The sequence below is a fragment of the Rhinatrema bivittatum genome, chromosome 2 (genome assembly GCF_901001135.1).
Source record: "Rhinatrema bivittatum chromosome 2, aRhiBiv1.1, whole genome shotgun sequence".
Classification (NCBI taxonomy): domain Eukaryota; kingdom Metazoa; phylum Chordata; class Amphibia; order Gymnophiona; family Rhinatrematidae; genus Rhinatrema; species Rhinatrema bivittatum.
Window position 1 is genome coordinate 790,743,783 of NC_042616.1, and position 23,652 is coordinate 790,767,434.

The 23,652-nt window shown below is 43.8% G+C and overlaps 1 protein-coding gene across 1 annotated transcript in view; it reads right to left on the reverse strand.

Moving 5' to 3' along the window:
• Window positions 1–1,650: 1,650 nt before the first annotated feature.
• KCNK9 (potassium two pore domain channel subfamily K member 9) overlaps window positions 1,651–23,652 on the reverse strand; it is a 265,094-nt gene continuing 243,092 nt past the window's right edge. The window contains exon 2 of the mRNA XM_029592721.1: window positions 1,651–2,492. Coding sequence (XP_029448581.1) covers window positions 1,651–2,492 — 842 coding nt within the window. The remainder of the gene's footprint in view (window positions 2,493–23,652) is intronic.

A 23,652-nucleotide genomic window follows, 5' to 3' on the forward strand; every position in this document is an offset into this window, starting at 1 on the left:
TCAACATGTGCTAAGATGGTATGAAGTGATTTCCAATTCTCAAACACAAATAAGTCTGACAGGGGTCTTCTTGGCCAAGAGTTTGCCTTCCTGTTGGGTTTATGGGGAAAGATTTTGAAAGTCAGGCATTGTACTTACTATTGTAGCTCTCCCTGTAGGTCAATAGAGAGGATACTGTCCCATGAACTCTTCCTGAGACCAACTGAAGGCTTTCCAGTATTTGCAAATCAAAAGCAATTAGAGGCACTATATATCGATAACTTATATACTATATATATACTGCCCATCATTATTCATTGAAAGAAACATACATCTGCCAAAGTAAATCCTTCATTATCAAAGCATTCCAAAAAAATAGGATTCCTATTCATGCAGGTAGATATCAAACAAAAAAAAATACATATTTCACAAATATATGGAAAATAATCTAATAAATGTATAGGGCTCGATTCAAACCTTTGTCACAGTTTTGAAGATGGAGGGTAAGTGCTAGGAATGATCATACCAACCATTCAGATGGGCCGAGTCTGACCTGTACCAGCAGCTGTGACCTCCCTATGCCCAATTAGTATACAGTCCAAATCGGTCCCTGTGAGTTTCAACAGTTTTCCAGTTTGCATGGCAAGAATTCCAGAGGCATGGAAAATTGTTGGGACCGAACGGGGAAAGGAAGAAACGTATGTGAAAACCAAATCACTAAGATTATTTTCTGTCGATTAATAATTCCATTGCTGGAGGGAAGGGGGTTTTGTGTGTGTGGTTATAATGCATACCAGTTTTACAAAGTGCATGCTTTTATTTTACTTTTTACTTTTTATTTTATGTTTGAACTGGCAAGCTCCAAAAAATAAGATTCATTTTCCTATTTCTTTTTTTGTATTTTTATTATTGTTGTTGTTTTTATACAATCTAGAATCTGCATTAAAAAAAAAAAAAATCCTGTATCGTGATACCCCTGGTATAGTGACTGCTTAGCGCACATGCTAGATCTGGCAAAGTAATATTAGTAATCATAATTTTTAATAATAGTAGTAATAATTAATAACAAACATAAATACATTTTGATTTTGTTTCCTTTGGAAGCAATCTAAACATTAAAAGCAGGCTGTAGCATAGTTGCATGGCTCGGGCTCGTCGTGTGGCACTAGCTATGGGGATTGTACGCACACCTCCTCATGCTCGCATTCCCACACGCAACGCTTACACACACGCACACATTCTTGACCTGCTCTTTAAAAAAAAAAAAAAATCCAACAACAACAACAACAACTCAAATAAATGAATAAGAAAACAAAAGAAAAACTTGTAGGCCAAAAGTGACAGCGGCATAAATAATGCCCTCAGTACGTGTGCAACTTTGGATTATTGGTACCCACGTTATTTCATCTCCTGTCACCAGAAAATCCTCTGAAATCAACCGATGGGGTAAAGTAAGGCATTCTTTGCTGGAGCAGTAATGAGCCATGCGCCATGCTCGGTTTGGAGTCTCAGAGGAAGGCAGGCTTAGAATATTTTTTTTTTCTTTTGCCTTACTCCATCTCAATTTAAGGAAAAAACAAATTGCAAAGACATCACTCCCCCTCTCCCCTCCTTCCCCCAAATAAAATAAATAATAATAATAATAATAAAAAAGTCAAAGTGAAAAGGACTTTAAATCGACTTTCGCCTTTTCATCAGCCTGTGGCTCTCTGTAAAGCTGTGCAACCCGGGGGAGATGGAGCTAACGGGGGAGGGGAAAAGGCTGTTTTTCAATGTGCTTGGTGAGATCTCCTCGATCTTGTACGAGATGGAGTGAAAGTACTGGGGGTTCAGCTTGGAGCTGAAGGAATTTTGGTGGGAGACCACCCGGCTGGTGTACTCGTGGGACCTGTAGCACATGCAAGAGCACACTGACTGGAGGTCCGTGACTTCCGCCTTGTACCGCGGCCGCCCGTGCTGAGGATCTTCCTGGATATGGATAATCATGCTGTTGCGATTCCCTGCTAAGGATGCCCTCTCCTCCGCATCCCTCCTCTCATCCTCGCTGTTCATGGTCAAGAACCTGAGAACTACCAGATTGAGGAACGCCCCGATGACTGTCAATCCCACGAGAATGTACATAAAACTAAAAGCCACGTACAGTGGCTTCTTTTGCAGGGCCCTGTTTTTCTGCAGGGCCACGTAGTCCCCGAACCCTATTGTAGTCAACGTTATAAAGCAGTAGTAATAAGCTTGGAAGAAGCTCCACTCCTCGTAGTGGGAGAAGGCTGCGGCCCCAATGCAGAGGGTGCCCATGCAGGAGAAGAAGCCCACGGTGACCATGTTCTCCATGGAGACCTCCGTGCTCCTCATCCCACAGCACTTCTTGATGCGCTTCAGGAGGGACTTGACGAAGGTGTTCATGCGCTCCCCCAGGCTCTGGAACATGACCAGCGTGAGGGGGATTCCCAGAACGGCGTAGAACATGCAGAAGGCTTTCCCTGCGTCAGTCCCCGGAGCCGCGTGTCCATAACCTGGAGGAGAAACAGAAACAGAAAGAATCCATTATCGTTCTGGAGCCCGATGACCAACTGCACACAAATCAGTTGCAAGCAGCAAAATCTACCAGCGCGATCACCTCGGTCCACGGGAAGCTTGCACAATGACACCAAGGTCTATGGGGACAGGAGGAATATGATCCAAGTACGTGTGAGAAAAGGAACAGAAGTGGATTGAACGAGAAAGTCCCGTGACCATTACACCCTAAGGGGCAGCAGCACATAATGAAGTAACAAGCGAATGCATAGCTGTACAAGAGAGAACTTCAAACTAAAGTGAGGATAACTGGTATTTCTTAGAACCTTATAGATAGCAGCACACATAAAAGAAATGTGTGAGTGTGTATGTGTGTGTGTGTGTGTGTGTGGCTGGATCAGTCAGGACCTGCAAGAGAAAACCATATATTAATACTCTTGGAGCCAATATACTAAGCCTCATTAAAGGGAGGTTTTAAGGTGGACATTATCTCCCAGGCATTAAACCTGATGTGTTTTTTTAAGGCCAATGCATGCATTTGCACCATCAGGAGTAAAGGACTGTGTGAGGCTGGCTGATGCCATTTTGCACGGCAGAGCCGACAGGAGAGCAGTGGTCTTCTGCTGCAGAGAGGGGAGGCTTCAGGGAGGAAAGGGAACAGGGAGGGGTTCCATCTTTTTCAATTCAAGTAGGATAGCAGGAGGATCACTCCCGATGGGGTTTCTTTGTCAGTCTAAGGGGGGGCAGGACTCCTGCCAGAGCAGCCTTCTTTTTTCAGTATGGAAGAGGGTGGAGAGGCAATTCGTCCCAGAGGGTAAGGAGGTAAGGGGACATTGCAGCTCACATCAGGCAATGCATAAACTTAACTCCACCTTGAGGCCTTCACCTTAATATATGTTAGCACACTGGCCCTCTGTTAAGGGTAATTTTATAACTCTGCAAGCCCCGGGGAAAGCATGCATGCATCTTTTTCGTTCAGACTTTACCATGACTTTTTAGTTCGCTTTGAAAATTAGGCCTGCTCTATCAAGGGTATAACTTATGCAAGCAAAGTCACGCACAAGCACTGGGAACATCTTTGGGAAGATGTAAACTATGTGCAGAAACGGGTACCGTGTGTGCTTTGGGCACACTGAGCCCCGGCCAGTTTTACAACAGCCCTTCTGCACAAAATATGGTTTTCTGCACGTAAAGGGACTTTGAAGGCTCTGCCCTACTGGTCTTGGCTTCAGCCATTCAGCTCCTCTAGCCATAGTATAGTAAGTGTCTGCCAATGCCCTGGCCTGCCATAGCAACACATCTCTCCCCCAAGCTGATACCGCACTGATAAGAACTTCAGCGCATTGAATCAATTATTTCTCAGTGTTGCAAGGGCAAATATTGTTTCACCCTTCTGTGACATTTTCTGAAGCCAGGCACCACAAAAGGGTTTTTCACAAGTCTCAGTAGGCTGTGATATCTTCTAAACAAGCAATAAAAACCAGTCAACTGCAACCTGGAAGTCCCACAAGGCTCTTCACTTTCTCCAACCTTATTCAACATATACCTGCTCCCACTCTGCCAGCTCCTCCGCAAGCTAAATCTTATCCACTACCTATACGCTGACGATGCCCAGATTCTGATTCCTATTACGGATTCACTTCATAAAACACTGGACTTCTGGAACTCATGCCAACATGCCATCAACAATCTGCTGACAAGTCACAATCTGATTCTTAATCAAAACAAGACAGAGTACCTTCTCATTTCCCAAGATGGAAACCACCCACAAGCTATCACCAACCAGGCCTCACAACTAATCCTATCCCCACAAGTCAGAAACCTGGGAGTTATACTAGATAACCAAATGAATTACAGATCTTTCATCAACAACATCGTAAAGGAGGGATTTTTCAAACTTAAGTCTTAAAAAGATTGAGACCCCCTCCTCCATCTTCAAGATTTCCAATCAGTTTTACAAGCAATCATTCTCAGTAAAATCGACTACTGCAACTCACTACTACTTAGCCTCCCTGCTAACTCCACAAAACCTCTACAGATGTTGCAGAACGCAACAGCAAGGATTCTAACCAAGAAAAACAAAAGAGACCATATAACACCCATCTTGAAAAATCTACACTGGCTTCCTATCAAATTCAGAATACTTTTCAAAGCACTCTCATCAATCCACAAGGCTATACATAACATCGCCCCACTCGAGCTCAAGATCCCTCTTCAACCTCACACCTCATCCAGACCAGTGAGACAAGCATACAGAAACAATCTACAGGTCCCACCGATGAAAACAGCATTAAGTAAAAGAGCTTTCTCCACTGCCGGTCCCAAACTTTGGAACTCTCTCCCATCAGACCTCAGCCTAGTGCAATGCCTTATTGTATTTAAGAAAAGACTCAAGACCTGGTTATTCAACCAAGCATTCTCCTAACTTCAGCTTTTATGTGTATTCCAACCTATGATCCCTTTCATTGGTAACCCCCAGAGAGCAATATTAAAAAACCCAGCCTTATGCCCAACACCCGTTCTTAACTCCAGCCTACATTAGGCCCCATATCTTTTACTTTATGTTGTTAACCCCAATTATTTTTATCCAAGTTCAATATACCTGTTTATTGTAAGACATCCTCTTGTCATGGTTATTGTTTAGAATGTAAACCGACTTGATTAGTAATTCTGTTTACTGGAAAATCGGTATATAAAAGTGCTAAATAAATAAATAAAATAAATAAATAAAAAAAACAACAACATGTAGGAGCACATAATCTTTGGCTCTTTACAAATTATCCCAATTGACTAAGATCCCAATTTCCCCTCACTGGATAAGCAGTTTGTGAGTTTCAGGAGAGAAAAAAAATACAATCAGACTTACTCAGCAAAACCATAAGTGAGTGACGACAAAAGAGCCATCGGATCTCTCGCTATGGTGTTTTGTGTCTTTTATTTTTTTGTTTGTTTTTCTTAACTGTATGCATTTTATTGACACATTTCTCACTTGGAAAAGCAATTCCATCTCTCTGATTATACCATTTAACTTAACCACAGTAGGTAGAATTATTCCCCAGAAGTACTTAATAAATACATAGTTTGCCTCAAATAATAGTAACAAAACTAGCCCAATCAATTCTTCTTAAAATCAGCAACCTCCAGACCCGGTGGGTAGCATCCTTCCAAAAAAACAAGAAAGAAAGAAAGAAAGAAAGAATGAGCTCACTGTTTTGCAATTTTTTCCATAAACAAGGGTTTGTTTTTTTTATTCTCTGAACCTGTCTCGTTTTGTTCTATTTAACAGCGAGACTATATTTATTATGACTCACATGGCTTTCTGTGCTATTATTTTTGCTGCATACTGTGGGCTTTGCGTCCAAGTTTCCTAAATAGCTATTATCCCTGGGAATATCATGGTAGTTAAATTACAGTATACGCCATGCAGCTAACAGCTAAATAACTGCAGGTACAATAATGGGAAATTGTGCCTCTCTACTTGTCTATCAAAATCCTATTCATGCATTTATTCATAACTCAGTGCCAGTTTGTAGTCCGATAAATAAAAGTATGATTCCGATATCATTACCAGATGGCTCCGGGTCATCGGAGATCAGCGAACTAGGCATATTCTTTACATTTTCTGCATCCTAATAACAGACTTCAGGAGAACAAAAGCATTTGTGGTCATCTTGGTGTTTTAAACTTTCTCTCTAAGCTTGCATTTTGGATTTGCAGTTCTAATGGTGTCCTTGTAAAACCATCAGTAAGCCATCCCCAGGATGTTCCGAGGTAGGCGTCAACAAGCTAGTGCTGGCTTAAAGCAATTCTGGGGTCTCTGGGAGTGGGACGGGGCGCGAGGAAGGAGAATTTGGTAGTAGTGGAGTCACTGATGGTAATAACATGGATTTTTTTCATTTAGTGCTGCCAGGGTACTAGGTAGATCACGCATTTGCATGCCCCAGACCCCATAGACCATATAATCAAAAGCTGAGCCCAGGGAGCTTAGATGGTGGTGACCGTCCGGTGCCCGCTGAGCTGCTTTGGGGTTCTTGCCCTGAGCTAGAATGATTGCCTCTGTGCCGTCTTGACTGTTAGGCTCCCTCGCACGTCTGTTCTACTAGATTTATTGCTTGTAGAGTCTGGTCTTGCAGAATCACACAGGGAGTCATCCAGAAGGAAATCAATGATGGTCCTGGGCTGTAATCATTAAATCACATTGGAATATAGAAGAACGGCATGTGCCAGGGCTGCACTAGAATGGAAATTGAAAACCTATGCCTGGCTTATGCCTCTATATATACTGGTCCCAGGCCACTGGTATGATTTGAAACCATATCCTTCAAATCCCAGCTCAAGAGATGTAAGCAAATGTAGAAAAGGTAGGACTAGACCTGTGTCCTTTTGGAATGTGATTCACTTTATATTCTGTTTATATTCAGACACTTTTTTTTCTAGATATCTTGTTATGGCATTCTTGGAATTATTTGGCTAATAAAAAAGTAATGCTAAAACAGCCAGAATGCCCTGAGAATAGTCGTAAAGTCTAGATCTGACTCTAAAATCAGAACTATGACCTAGGATCATTAGTTGGCAATTAAATGCAATCTACACCAGTTCCAGATCATTATGAATTTTGCCATTACAGTCAGTAATAAATAAAACTCTTTTGCTACCTTTAGCTAATAGCAACTGGATTATGGACTTACAAAAACATTCAGAAAGAACTCCAGCAATGAGCTGGTTTTGTCTTAAAGGCTTTCATCATGGCAAATTGTCCACCTGTTCCAAAAAAACCAGGCTGACGGCTCACTATAGACGCTGTCTAACAAATCCCCCAGGGATAACTGATGCCAATCAACCAACGTTGCTTTTATTCTACCTGATTTTTCTTCACTAAAGACTATAATTGCTTTTCAACCATAATGCAATTTCCTGCTCTCAGAGCTACTCACAAACTCATGGCTATCTGACCCCCCCCCCCCCAACACACACACACACACCTGTAGGTTTCTTCCCCCGCATACCCACACCATGGACCTCTTGGGGCACCCTTCCCTTGAGATTACCCCAAAGGGAGGAGCAGCTGATGCTCCAACCTGGATCTGGTTAATTCCTCAGGAGGAGGAAGCCTCAGGCCCCTCCCCATGGATTGGAAGAGCCGCTGCAGGACCCCCCACTCCCAACCCGGGAGGGTCTGCTGGCCTGCCCCCCCCCCAGCCACGCTCCAGTTGACTACATCCCTGGAGGTCCTTTTCACCTACCCCACAAGGGAAAGGGCAAATCCCACCAAAAACCTTCCCACTTTTTAGCTCCCGCTGCGCCTTGATCTTCTAATCAGCAAAATCCATGCACTTAAAGGGACACTCACCATCCCCTCCCCCCCCATCACATTATCACATTAAACTGCAATTCTCACACCTCTAAAAATGCCCTTCAGTGGTCCTTTGTTAGTATTGCAAGAGTAAACATATCAAACAGTTCCCAAAAGCACGTCAGACTTGATAATAGCAAGGTTTTCCCCCACCCCAAAAGCCTTGAGCCCTAAAACCCTTAAAGAAGGTCGATTTTTAAGGGTGTTCTCCCTGCACTATAATAAAGGAAATGAGAGCACTCTGTAGGATTGGGACCAAGAACAGGAATAAACCAGCCTTCACTTATTCTCTCCTACAGGAGGAGGTCGGCAGCGAAGTACATTACCGTTGTTATGAAGTAACATGTTATTTGAGTTTCAAACACATTTGCTGGATGGGTGGCGGACGGAGAATAAAGGGAGCAGTTTTGTGATATCACTGGCCTTTGTGGAAGCAACCGAGTTGCTCTAGGTTAGTCCTCAAATAGCATTTTCTTCTGGCATATACCTACTGCTTGGTTTTTGTGCACAGACCTAGCCGAGCCCACAAACGTTGATTGCATCACACTTTCTTCTGTTCACAGCCAGACATTCCCGTACTTGCCGTGTATCCATTCCATCTGTCCGGGTGTTATCCCAGCAGATTAATGGACTAACTTCCAACTCCAATTTCTACAAGAAAATTGGACTACAAGACCACAGATGAAATGGGGTAACCCCAGGTGTGGTTCAGCCTAGTGATATAGTATTAGTTTATAATGCATATATAATCATATAAAAGCTTATATAAAGATATATATATATATATATATATATATATATATATATATATATATATATATATATATATATATATATATATATATCTGGTATATATGGGTATATATATATCTGGTATATATGAGTATTATCATATAAAAACACAACCCAGCCGTGCACACAGAGCCGTGCCATGCTCAGCAAGCCAAGCCATTAAAATTAAAAAACCAGAACTGCTGCCCACTAACAAAGGAGCAGGAAGGTCTGCATTGTCTGCGGTAGGACACACATCGTATGACATGTGCCCTAATACGGACATTGTGGACCTTCCTGCTCCTCCGGTAAGAGTGCAGCAAGTCCGGCTTTTATTTTGAATGGTTTGGCTTGCTGGCCTGTCGAGCATGGCACGGCTCTGTGTGCATGGCAACAGAAAGAGTGTTGTGCTTTTATGCATCACTGGCCATGGCGACTTCCTGATTAATTAATGCTTTCAGTAATGACACAGCAGGTTGGATGAGACTGTGCAATGCAGTCTGTTAGTGTTTTTTGTTTAAAGTTTACCAACGCAATTCTACAGCTCTTCTTGCTTTCATACATTGTTCCATTAGTGTGGAGTAGGTGTGTTTGGGGGAAAATTAAGTGTAGGTTTATGAGGGGTGGATAAGTGGCATGTGTCGAGAGATGTGGAGGTCTGTGTGTGTGTGTGTGATGGATGGGTGGCTTTGGGTGGTGAAAGTGTGTTTAGGAATATGGAGTGTGTATGTGAGCGTAGGGCTGTGTGAAGTGTGTTTCTGGGGTAAGTATGTATTTTATTTATTTATTTAACATTTTTTATATACCAGCATTCGTAGGACACATCATGTCGGTTCACAAGTAACTGAGAAAGGAAATTACAATGAACGGGGATGGAGGGCTAACTGGGAAAAAATTGGATAATATACGAAACTGGATAACATATGAAAGTAAAGGAGAGAGAGTCAACGAGCAGGGATACAACATTGTTGAACGACATGGAGATTACTTATCCATGTTAAGATAAATATGCATAAGCAAAGATTAAATATGTATAAGTAATGTTAAAGGAGGCATGTGTGTGCACTTATAGACTTAGTATAGGAACTTATTTACAGTATAAAAGGAGGCATGTGCACTTATGTACAATTATATACAAGGGGAGGAGGGAGGGAGCGAGGGGGGGAAAGGAGGGGGGAGGGGGAAGGAAACAAAATGACAAGGTACTTTCAGGTAAAGGTAGCTAGAGGGGTGAGGGGCGGGGTGGAGGGGAGGCTACGGGGCGCAGGGGAGGGTAGGGGAGGGAACAGGGGGTACTGGGATGGTAGAGGGAAGTCAAGGAGAAGGTATAAGGGCTGAACGGGACTTGATGTATACGGTGGGTGTTGATGTATACGGTGGGTGTATATTTTTTGGATGGACAGTGCGTTATGTATGTGTATGGGGGCTGTGGGGCTCTTTTTGGAGTATAGCTGTGTGTTTGTAAGGAGTGGATTTGCTTGTCAGGGCTTGTGTGGGGGTGTTGGTTGATAGTAGTTGCAGGTACATGGGCGTATGGGGGTTGGATGTAAGTTGGAGGTATAGGGAGTGGTTTGGTTGCTGGGCTATAAGGATGAGGTAGGGGTAAGTGAGTGGGTGTACATGAGGGTATGGGGAGAGGTAAGTTGAGAAGCTGTGTCATGTTTTTTCTCTGTTTCTGTGGGGGTGGGGGAGGCTGGGAGGTGGGGATGTGGGAGGCGGTGATGAGGTGTAGGCATGTGACTGTGTGGGTGGTATGGAAGAGGGGGATGTGGGGGCATCTGTACATGTGAGATATATGAGGCAGCTGTGGAGAGTATGTGTGTGTGTGTGAGGTGTGGGGGGGTGTAGGTATCTGTGTGTGTGTAGGTATGTGTGGAGGATGTGTGTGTGTGTGTGTGGAAGAGTGTGGGAGTGGGGTGTGGGAAAGGTGTGTTATGTGGGGAGGGGGATGTGTGTGTGTGTGTGTGTGTGTGTGTCAGGGGCGGCTCAAGGCAATCTGCTGCCTGAGGCGAGGGAAGAGATGGCGCTCCCCCTCCTCTCTCACCCCCTGAGGCGTGGCACAGGTCACATTACTGAGGTGGCAAGGAGGTGGTGCTCCTTGGAGTCTGGCCCTGTCAGTTATTGAAATGCTGGGGAAGTGGGCAGGCAGGTGTGGCAGATAAGAGCGTCAGTGATATTTCTAAGCAGCTGGCAACCTTGCCCCACTCCTCGGAACCCTACCGTCTGCTTCCCACCCTCCCCCAGTACTTGCACCCTGGGTGAGGGTCTGTGCGTGGCGCTCTCTTTCAGGGTCAGTGCAAGGGTATTAGGCACTCAGCGACCCTTACACCCTTCCCCTTCCCCATTCCCCCAGCTCTCACCACACACCTGAACGACAGGTTTTACAGAAAACAGGACATTCAAAGTACAGTCTTCTGATGTAAAAATATCACTTACAACAATATTTACATACAATGCTGTGATGCCAGTGAGAAAACCCTGCAGAAAAAGACACTTGGAGCCCATATGGTATTAGGCGTATTGTAAAATGTGTTGGGTTTGAGCTTAGCCCTCAAAAGGCCATGATTAAACTGACCTACAATCACAATTTAGTAAACCTCCAACACCAAAACTGCACTAACTGCCAGCACTCAAAATAGTAAAAATCCTACCCATGAAAATGCAAATTGCAAATATTACACCAGGCTCTAAAATACCAATACATCCCCTAATAAGAAAACAGAACAAGACAAGCTGTTACAGATCCCTACACAGAAACTATACAATAGCAGAATACCGTCAGACACCAGAACTCAGATAGACCCTCACCAAATACAGCATAAAGTGACCATAAAGTACAAAAAGAAATATGCATACAAAAACTGAACTGGAAATTGCTAAAGAAAAGACTCTGTATGCAGTGCAACAATGGAAAAACAGAAACATCGCCATTGCTCATTAAAAAAATCAGGAAATATAAAACAGTCATAATAGTAAAACCATACTAATAAAAAATATTTCAAGACAGCTGATGAATAGAATAACATTTTAACATTAAATTCCAGCTTTCCATAGTTGGAAACCTTTGATTTCCAGTCACTCTGAAATTGTCCTGCTTTAATGGGGGAATGGGGCTCTACCCACAGATCTTGTCCAGTCTCTCTCATATACACACACTGTTGAACACACATACTCATTATCACATACACATATGCTTTCACTCACACACAGAAACACACACACGCTCACTCACTCGTATACACAAGCTCGCTCACACTCTCATATGCTCCCTCTCTCACACACACACACACACACACACATGCTCACTCACATACACAAGCTCATTCACACTCATGCTTACATTCTCACATGCTTTCATGCATGCTTACACTCACACTCTCTCTCACACATACACATGCTCACATATATGCATACTCACTCACATGCTTCCTCTTCTCACTCAGCACCCTTTGCTTTCGTTCTCTTCCTCCTGCCCCTTCTCACTCACCACCTTTACCTTCTGTACCCTCTCTCAGTTAAACACTCCCCTCCCATGCCATTCCCTCTCACTCACACGCCTATCTCTTCCCTTCCCTTCCACTCTACACTCCAGCGCCGGCCAGGGCTTGTCTATCTGCTTGCGAGGTGTGGGATTCCCCGCTGCACCTCAATTTCAGCTGCTTTCAGTTACATCACAAATATGCGTCGCTGGTGTGTTTCTGCTGCGGGCATTTTCTAGCTGGATACAAGCTGAGGCGGCTGCAGCACAGGTGTTTTGAGGAAGCACTTTTTGCTGCCCCAAAAGTTTACTGCCCGAGGCGGCTGCCTCACCCTGCCTAATGACAGAACCGTCCCTGGTGTTTATACTTCAGAAGCACCTACTTGTGTTTTCCTTGGCAAGTTGCTTCAGTTATTTTCCCTCCCTCTATCTCTTTCTCCCTGTATTGCTCTGTGCTAATGGTTGGGCAGCTTTCTAACAGTCCAGTTTCTAGCATTTTCCCACAGAAAGCCATAGGGATTTTTTTTGGGATGCTCAGTACTCTCAAAATACTGACCCAATGTTTTTGACTTTTTTATTTTTAACTCATTTGAGATATTCATACAAGCCTTCCCGGACGCTAATTGATCTAACACTTCCAAGCCACCCCTAATCTCCACCTACACCATGGTTAACCTTATCTTCTATCGTTTACTTGTGTGAATTAATAACCTGTCCTTTCTCTTCTAAGCCAAGTTCTTATCACCCTGTTATATGTAACTGCCTTTTCAGCACCATTGTTATAGTTATGTTTACTATGCACCCCTGTTTTATGTGAACCAGCATGATGTGACTGCTGTCTCGAATGCCGGTATATAAAAATCTGAAATAAATAAAATAAATAAATATTCACATTTCTTTGCTGAAGTCCAAATTAGGAGAATTTTGGTTCCCTTTTTGGAAAGTTATTGTGCCTATTGACAGACAGACATCGATCACTTTTATATAATTCTTTCCAGCATTCAGTATTCTGGAAAGCATAAAAACTGGATCATGCCATGCAATATGGGCTACAGTTTCAAATGCTTACATAATTTTAGACATTTAAAATTGTACTATAGACATCCCAAAATGTTTTGTATGTTTCTCTTTTGTTATTTTATTTTCAATGTATATTTCAATGTAGTATCAATTAGGAGCTACTACCCAAGAAAGAGATCTAGGCATCACAGTAGATAATACATTGAAATCGTCGGCTCAATGTGCTGCAGCAGTCAAAAAAGCAAACAATGTTAGGAATTATTAGGAAGGGAATGGTTAATAAAATGGAAAATATCATAATGCCTCTATATCACTCCATGGTGAGACCGCACCTGGAATACTGTGTACAATCCTGGTCGCCGCATCTCAAAAAAGATATAGTTGCAATGGAGAAGGTACAGAGAAGGACGACCAAAATGATAAAGGGGATGGAACAGCTCCCCTATGAGGAAAGGCTGAAGAGGTTAGGGCTGTTCAGCTTGGAGAAGAGACGGCTGAGGGGGGATATGATAGAGTCTATAAAAGCATGAGAGGTCTAGAATGGGTAAATGTGAATCTGTTATTTACTCTTTCGAGCAATAGAATGACTAGGGGGCACTCCATAAAGTTAACAAATAGCACATTTAAAACAAATAGCAGAACATTTTTTTTTCACTCAACGCACAATAAAGCTCTGGAATTTGTTGCCAGAGGATGTGGTTAGTGCAGTTAGTATAGCTGGGTTTAAAAAAGGTTTGGATAATTTCTTGGAGGAGAAGTCCATTAACTGCTATTAATCAAGTTTACTTAGGGAATAGCCACTGCTTGTACTGGCATCATTAGCATGGGATTTACTTAATGTTTGGGTACTTACCAGGTTCTTGTAGCCTGGATTGGCCACTGTTGGAAACAGGATGCTGGGCTTGATGGACCCTTGGTCTGACACAGTATGGCAATTTCTTATACTCTTATGTCAAGTAAAACACCGAGATCCAAGCCTTAGAAGAAATTGGAATAGAAGAATTGTCCATGAGAAGATGATTTGGAGGACGGCAGGAAGACAGCGGGATTGTAGAGAGATGTACTAGTTCAGTTTTTGAATTATTTAATTTAAGTCGATTGTGGGAAAGCCAAGATTTAATTGATGTGATGCATAGAGAAACAAAAGATAGTTAGGCCAAGAATGACAGTAAGGAATGAAAACTTGTATATCATCTGCCTAGATTTCAAAGTTTACTCCAAGGCCGTCTAGTAATTGACAGAGAGGTAACAGATAGATATTAAAAAGAATGGCAGATAGAGCGGAACCTCGGGGGACGCCGGAAGTAACGGTGTTCCAGTCAGAGTGAAATTGGCCAAAATGACCTTGTTGAGGGGCAGTTAGATATGAAGGAGGAAAAACAATTAAGCACCTTATTTTAAATACCAATTGATTGAAGGCCTTCAATAAGGATCTGTTAAGGGTAGTAACTGCCACTCTGCTCCCCCATGCACCCCTTTTTTCATTTCCAACATCTGTCACCTTGTCACATCTTGTCACCTGCTCTGATTACATCTGAGCATACAGAAGAGAGCTACTACTACTTACTACTTGTCCCTTATATAGCATTACTTGATACAAAAACATATAAGAAGTAGACCCTGCTCCTTCGAGTTTACGATCTAATTAAAACAAAGATACAGGGCAAAAGAGACTTGAGGAATTTCATTTAGTCAAAAAAATGGTCAAAATTAATAAGGCTAGAAGGAGGATAATCAGGGATTAAGATTTAAAAGCAGCCTCAAAAAGATGGGTTTTTATACTGGCTTTAACTAAGGCAGGAGAGGGAGCATGACACAGTAAATCAGGAAGTCGGTTCCAAGCACACGATGCAGCCTGGTGGGAAGCACAGAGTCGGGAATTGGCAGTAGAGGAGAAGGACATAGATAGGTGTGAATTGCCTGATGAGCACTGTGCACAAGGAGAGGTAAGGTAGTGAGGAGCTCTAGAGTGAAGGCTTGAACTGTATGCAGGAGCAGATAGGAGAAGAGGGGTTACATGAGTGTAGTGACTTTGGCAAAAGATAAGTTATACAGCTAAATTCTGGATGGACTGTAGAGGAGAGAGTTGGCTGCCTGAGAGACCTGTGAGGAGCAGGTTGCAATAGTCTAAGTGGGAGATGATAAGAGAGTGGAGAAGGATTCTGGTAGTGTGCACTGAAAGGAAGGGATGGATTTTGGTGATGTTGTTATAGAGAAAGAAATGGCACACTTTAGCAGTGTTTTGGATATTTGTATAAAAGGAGAAAGAGAAAAGAGTCAAAGATGATTCCAAGGTTGCAGGATGAAGGGACTGGGAGGATTACAGTGTTATCCACAGAAATAGAGAAAGGAGGAAAAGTGGGCTTGGGGGAAAAGATAAGCTCAGTCTTGGCCATGTTGAGTTTAAAGTGGTGATGGAACATCCAGGCAGCAATGTCAGACAAGCAGGTTGAGAACTGGGACTGCATTCGTGACAGTTCTGGTATAGAGAGGTAAATCTGGGAATCATTAGCATAGAGATGGTATTGAAAGGCATGAGAGGAAATCAACGCATCGAGGGATTAGTATAAAGATGGAAGATAAGAGGGCCCTTACAGGATGGGTGTCTAAAGCAGAGGAGAGTTTAGGGTTTTAAGAAGGAACTGCTATGTAGTACAGAGGAAAGACAAGATAGTACAAAGATTGACTACCTGAAGGTGGTGGAAGTGGTTAGAGCAGCAGGCTACAAGCCAAGGTTCAAATCCTGCTGAACATTTTGTTACCTTGGGCAAATCACTACACCCTCCATGACCTTTAATTTAAATTGTAAACCCACTGGAGACAGGGAAATATCTATAGTACCTGAATGCAATCTGGGCATCCCAACGTGGGCACAGTCTGACCTGCAAGGCCACTTAGGCAAAGCATGCCAAGTGAAATCAAAGGTAAGATCTTTGGAGAGGTCACCTATGTCTGAAGAGTATGCACTTTGATGCTGTGCACCCCTAATGGCTGTAATTGCCTGTTCCAGAGAGCTTACATATATATATATAGAAACATAGAAATGACGGCAGAAGAAGACCAACCGGTCCATCCAGTCTGCCCAGCAAGCTTCACACATTTGTTCTCATACTTAACTGTTTCTCTTGGCTCTTAGTAACCTTATGTTCTAATTCCCTTTTCACCCCCACCATTAATGTAGAGAGCAGTGCTGGAGCTGCTTCCAAGTGAAATATTAAGTTTGATTAGTTGGGTAAGCGGCAGCATAGCTCTCTGCCATGAAGCAGAGGGCAATGCTGGAAATGTGTGAAGTATCAGTTTTTCTTTTCCCCTGTCATTGAAGCAAGGAGTCATGCCGGACATGCACCGAAAGTGAAGAATGCCTTGAAAGTCACATTAACTATCATCAAATATTGAAAAGCCTAATAATTGGTAATACCTATAAGCCCATGAACCCATCCCTGTTTTTTTTTCTTTTTTTTCTTTTCTTTTTTTAATTGGGAGATGGATGCCCTTCATCCTTCTACTCTGTGAAGGTGGACACCTACCACCGGCCACTGGCATCCCGCTCCGTTAATGCCTCTGTGGCTACTGCCGCTCCATGCAGTGTTTTACTACCTGCTCTTTATATGCGTCCTCTAGAACTGATGGATCCCATCCCTGGGTTTTTTTATTATTTATTTAATTGGGAGATGACAGCCCTCCATCCTTCCGCTCCGTGAAGGTGGACACCTACCACTGGCCACTGGCATCCCGCTCCGTGAATGCCTCTGTGGCTACTGCCGCTCTGTGCAGTATTTTACTACCTGCTCTTTATATGGACACCTACCACTGGCCACTGGCATCCCGCTCCGTGAATGCCTCTGTGGCTACTGCCGCTCCGTGCAGTATTTTACTACCTGCTCTTTATATGTGTCCTCTAGACCTGATGGATCCCATCCCTGTTTTGTTTTTTGTTTTTGTTTTTTTATTTAATTGGGAGATGACAGCCCTACATCCTTCCGCTCCATGAAGGTGGACACCTACCACTGGCCACTGGCATCCCGCTCCGTGAATGCCTCTGTGGCTACTGCCGCTCCGTGCAGTATTTTACTACCTGCTCTTTATATGCGTCCTCTGGACCTGATGGATCCACAATATTTATCCCATGCCCCTTTGAAGTGCTTCACAGTTTTGGACTTCACCACTTCCTCCGGAAGGGCATTCCAGGCATCCACCACTCTCTCCGTGAAGAAATTCTTCCTGACATTGGTTCTTAGTCTTCCTCCTTGGAGCCTCAGCTCGTGACCTCTGGTTCTGCTGATTTTTTTCTGTTGGAAAAGGTTTGTCATTGTCTTTGGATCGTTAAAGTTTTTCAAGTATCTGAAAGTTTGAATCATATCACCCCTGCTCCTCCTTTCCTCCAGGGTGTACATATTTAGATTCTTCAATCTCTCCTCGTATGTCAACCGATGAAGACCCTCCACCTTCCTGGTCGCCCTTCTCTGTACCGCCTCCAACTTGTCCTTGTCTCTTTGTAGATACGGTCTCCAGAACTGAACACAGTACTCCAGGTGAGGCCTCACCAAGGACCTGTACAAGGGGATTATCACTTCCCTTTTCTTACTCGATATTCCTCTCTCTATGCATCCCAGCATTACTTACCCTTTGATTTCTATGCATCTCTATGCATCTCTATGCTGGGATGCATCTCTATGCATCTATGCTGGGATGCATCTCTATGCATCCCAGCATAGATCTATGCATCCCAGCATAGATCCCAGCATAGAGATGCATCCCATCTATGCTGGGATGCATAGATGGGATGCATCCCATCTATGCTGGGATGCATCTCTATGCATCCCAGCATTACTTACCCTTTGATTTCACTTGGCGTGCCTTGCCCAAATGACCTTGCATGCGAGATTGTGCCCCGGTTGGGTTGCCAAGTGCCAGTCTTGTATGCAAGGCCATTTTGGTCACACTCCTTCCAACTTAAAGTATTTACCTCCTTTCTCTTGTGTTTTGTTAACTCCTTGGTCTGAGGTATAGTAAAAGTCACTCACTTTTCTGGTGACCATGGTAGTGTCTAACTGTTTTACCACACTGGGCCCAGCAATATAATGCTTTGGCCATCAAAAATGTGAATTGACTCCACCTCAGACCAAAGAAGGAGTTACATTTCCAACGTAAGCTCTCTGGGGCTTGCAAATCAAAATAAATAAATAAGAATAGTAACCATAAACCTACAGCAGAACAAAATATAAGCTCTCTGGGGAAGGCACCTTCAGCTGAATATGCACATTGATGTTGTGCATCCTGACTTTGGTGTACTGTTCAGCTGCAGGTGCCTTCCCCAGAGAGCTTATGTATTTTTCCACTGTAAGTTCCAGCCCCAGAGAATTTATGTTGGAAACGTCTTGCTGGGTTTGAGGTGGAGTACCACACTGGGTACAACAATAGACAACACTGGCCACCAGAAATATGAGTTTACTCCACCTCAGACCCAGGAGTTACATTTCCAATGTAAGCTCTCTGACGAAGGCACCAATCAGATTTTCTTTGTTTTCCTGAACAGCTGGACTGTATGTGCTCATGTAGTGCTAAAGTGTGTACTGCTCAGCTGTTGGTGCCCATCCAGACAGCCTACGCTTTGTTCATCTGGGTGTAGGTGCGTTCCCCAGAGAGCTTATTCTTTGATTTTACTTGCCAGTCCTTGTCAAAAGGCCTTGAATGAGAGAATGTGCCACAAATTACGATGCACAGCACAAATCTCACATGTGATGCTATTTTGGCAAGGCATAGCAAGAAAAAAAAATCAAAGCATAAGCTCTTTGGGACAGGCACCTTCAGCTGCACAGTATGCACTTTGGTGCTGTGCATTCGTCTTTGGCGTCCTGTTCAGCTGCATGTGCCCCCCTGGGAGTGTTTATGTTGTGTTAAGCTAGCGTAGGTGCCCACCCCAGGGGGCATATGTTTTGATTTTACTTGCCATTCCGTGGCCTTGGATGCAAACATTTTCTCTCCGGAGTGGGCATTTACAGTTAGCTGAACAAAACATAAGCTCCCTGGGGTGGGCATCTACAGTTAAACATCATGCCAAAGTTGGGATTTCTATTTCTATTTTTTATTTATTCAAAGGCTTATATTCCACTACCTCCGATCAATCGAACGCTCAGTGCGGATTGCAAGCAAACAAAATTCTTACAGCACGTAAGTACCTTTCAGCCTCAGGAGCTTACACTGGAAATTAAGTTCCTGGGTCAAGATGGAATAAACTCACACTCATGGTGGCAGATATTATTCTGAGGGCACAGCCATAGGACAACAAGGCCACCAGAAATGTGAGTTAAGTTTTTCTCCTGCTCTGACCCAGGACTTACGTTTCCGGCATAAAAAAAAAAATGTGCTAAAAGCTGCCTACCCTTTAATGCACCTCCCTGCATTGTTGGGGAACAGCTAATGCCTTCTTTTGCTTGGGATTTGCATGCACATTCGCTAATCATATCCCTGGGGTTTTTGTTTTTTTTTTAGTGTGGGCTCTTTGGGAATGGAGACCCAACATTATTTTTTTATTTACTTATGTGTTTTCAAGCTTTTATATATCCGTACCCCCAGTTCAGACTGAGCAGAACCGTGTACAACAAAGTATCAACTTGCTCAAATAAGGATAGCGCCGAAAGATCCCCATGCTAAAACATGAGTAAAAACCCACAGTGGCCCCATGGTGCTACCACATCACAGGCTTTTGTGTTATCTGCAAACAGTTGTGGCAACGCCCTCTCCCGCCCCCCCGGGTTGGCCAACGGATGTCACTGTCCCTGTATAGAACGCACTATTAAAGAAGCCATCATCCACCCCCCTCAGCTCTTCCCTGGCACTGTGGTTGGGTGCCTCAACACTATTTGGTCCCGCCATTTTAGAACTCGTTGGGATCAGTTTGAGAAAGCACTGGAACGGTAAAGATGTCTATGTGTTGCCATTTTACCTCCCGGCTTCTCCCAGATGGAGATTCATTTAGAAGGGACGCCTCATCGTGCAGTCCCTGCCAGAGGGTCCTCCTCCTACTGATTCAAAGAAGAGAGAGGTTTTTTACGCCTGCTTCCCCTTCTGGGGCAAAAGGGCTCTCACCAGGGGACCGAAGACCAGGGAGCCCACTCTAAACCCTCGGTGGGCAAAGACCAGTGATGGATCCTGCTGCGGGAGACAGTGAGGGCAGGAGATGGATCCAGTTTTAACTTTGGAAGTGTTTTTTCTACCTGAACAGCGTGGGGAGCTTTTTGGATCCCCCCTTCCCACCGGGATGCAGTGCTGAGATAGCCTGATCCCCTTTGACTTTTCCCTATGAGAAGACCCCAGAAATATCACCTAAGGATGAAAGAACCAACCCCAACCAGATTTCCACACCACGGGACCAGGATGGGCTGGGTGCCCAAGAAAGACGGAGTATCCAAGAAAGATGGGCAGGAATGGTTGGGTATCCTAGAAAGACTAGGGGGCACTCCATGAAGTTAGCATGGGGCACATTTAAAACTAATCGGAGAAAGTTCTTTTTTACTCAGCGCACAATTAAACTCTGGAATTTGTTGCCAGAGGATGTGGTTAGTGCAGTTAGTATAGCTGTGTTTAAAAAAGGTTTGGATAAGTTCTTGGAGGAGAAGTCCATTACCTGCTATTAAGTTCACTTAGAGAATAGCCACTGCCATTAGCAATGGTTACATGGAATAGACTTAGGTTTTGGGTACTTGCCAGGTTCTTATGGCCTGGATTGGCCAATGTGGGAAACAGGATGCTGGGCTTGATGGACCCTTGGTCTGACCCAGTATGGCATGTTCTTATCTTCTTAGAAGATGACCTAAGGTAGGACTTTTTGATGTGACCCCTTTACTAGGATTCCCAGTTAGCCGCTATGTGAGCTTTGTGCAGTAAATATCACTTTGGGAGCTCTACCCAGATGCCTGAATAAAAGGACATCAACTTACAGAGAGAGATGCTTGTACCAGCAGTCAGATGAAACGTTTGTCTTATGGACAAATGGACTTAATTTAAATGTTCACCAATCAGCAAACGTTTATGTTAACACCCAGACCTTGGTCCTGTCTCATTTAGCACAGCCTCTCACCTCATGAGAATCACCTACAGTCCGCACACACATTATAAGCAAGGTGCCACGGTCCGGGCCACAAAAGAATCCCCCCTCCCCCCAGGATAAAGAGTTAAGCATGGGAATACATTTGCTAGCCGGAGCAGGCCCTGAAGAACAAAAAAAAATATGTTTGTGTGCCCTTGGAGTTAAAACCCCACTAACGGTTACACAGTTATCTGCAAACAGCCATTTTTCCCTCAGGTCCATTTGTAATGTTTCTGGTTAAGATACTGAAATGAACCAGCCTTAGCACCAAGCCTTCACCAAGCCTTCACCAGCCTTAGCACCAAGCCTTCACCAGCCTTAGCACCAAGCCTTCACCAGCCTTAGCACCAAGCCTTCACCAATTTGCCTTCACCAGAGGGAGCTGGACTGAGCAGCATTTTCTGAGTTGAGTTGCTTATCCAGTTACTTCCTGCCCTACTCCTGGGTTGGCTTGCTTGCTTTACCTACAAGTCTTCTATGCACAAAAGTGTGAAATTTCTTACTGAAATCCAAATGAGCCTCATCCACCGATCCTCCCTGATCCACTACTATTATCACCCTCCTCAAATAGCTCAATCATGTTTGACAAGATCTCCACCTTGCGATACCATTTTATCCGGGGTCCTGTAATCTATCTGCTCCTAGAGGCTGCTGATTCTTTTTCTTCGGTGCTGCTTCCATAGCTTTTCCAATTACTGAAGTTAGGCCTGCAGTTATCCGCCTCCTCCTACTTTCTGCTTCTGAGGAGCGAGATCACATCAACTCTGCTCCAGCAGTTTTTGTTGTCCTCACAGGTTTCTACTTATTTATTTATTTTGATTTCTTGTAATTTTAGCAGTTCAGCTAGTACCCTTCCTTTTCTCCTAAACATAGTATGCAGCCATCTAGACTTTAGAATTAGAGTTGTCCTGTATTCAAAATTTCACAAGTTCCATTCTGGCTCTATAAGGCTAAATTGTTCAATGGGCAGTTTTGATGGTGGTGCTGGTAATAGTGGTGGTAGCCTTTCTGCAAGTGATGCCAATTGTTTGATCATGTACTTGAGGGCACCTGCTCCTCATCGTGATCTTTTTTTTTTTTGGCAAAAGCAGAATTGCTGTCCAAGTTCCTAAGCTCTCTTTTGTCTGTGCTTGCTGACGATGCAGATTGCAGAAAGTAATTGACCAAAGGGGACTGACTGTTGGCGTTAAGAAGAGCTTTGGCTCTGGCACGGTGTGTGATATCAGGCAGCAGCCATTTCGTCTGAAGTGGTGTCTGCTGTCATTATTTTGTATTCATCGGTCACTGTGCCACATTCTTACCCGAACGAACAAGAAACTTTGGGGATATATGACGAGTGCTTTGTGCATTGCAGATGTCCAAGCTGTCGTATTGGGGAGGCCAGGTACCGGAGCAGTGGTGAACGGTGCTCAAAACGGGAGTGACTGTACAAAATCGTCTCTGCTGCTTTGGTACAGGTGCAAACCGGGGAAAAGATGGAACAAATGAAATAATGAACAACTACAATAACCTCATTTCCCTTCCCTTCCCCTCCCCTCCCCAGCACTGTTTGCTCCACCTCCCTGTATTATTTTTCACCCTCATCACTTTAACACTGCTCCAGCTGTTCTGCTTCTCTATTTTGCTGGGGAGGTAGGGGAGGGAGATGGGGAAGATGTTGGGGAAGGGGGTGCAGGCAGACAGGCATGGTTTTCAGAAGAGCTATGCACAAAATTAAGGATGGGGCATGAGCTGTGCCCCATCATCTCAGCCTTAGTGCGTTAAGATGATAAAAAGGACTGAAGGGAAAAAAAAAAAAGCTTTTGCAGGCACACTATTTAAGATGATAAGAAGTGCCATGCTGAGCCAGCCCAACGGCCCATCCAGCCCAGCATCCTGTCTCTGACAGCAGCCAATCTGACTTAGAAGTAACCGGTCAATCAGAGTTGAGCCCTTCCTTGGGAAGCAGTGTGATTTGTATGCAACTTTCACAGCCTAAGGGTGTTTGCACAGTGCCAGATGTACCAGCCAAGGTGCAGCAGTGTGGACCTCCTGCCTCACTGTGGCGCTACTAAATCTGCTGCAGTTTCTTAGGGCCATGTCTAAGTTTCCAGCAAACAAAAAGGATGCAAAAAGCCTACAAGTCACTTTGCTTCCACAGTTATATATATAAAAAGATATATCTATATATAGTATGTATATTAGACACACACATAAAATAAAGGCTGAATTAGCACTCTTGAAACTTGTGAGCAATGTGCCCATCATCAAGGCTTCAACCTTAACTATGGTATTAATCATTCAGCCTTGTTGAATGTTTATGAAAGATGAAGCGGATGACCTGACTCAGCATACTAAGCTGGGCTGATCTCTGCATCACGCTGCTCTTTCTCAAACAATGCTCACTCCACGCCCTGCTCCTAAAACTGTCTTTCACATTCGGCACTACTTAGCTGTAAAGGGTACAGG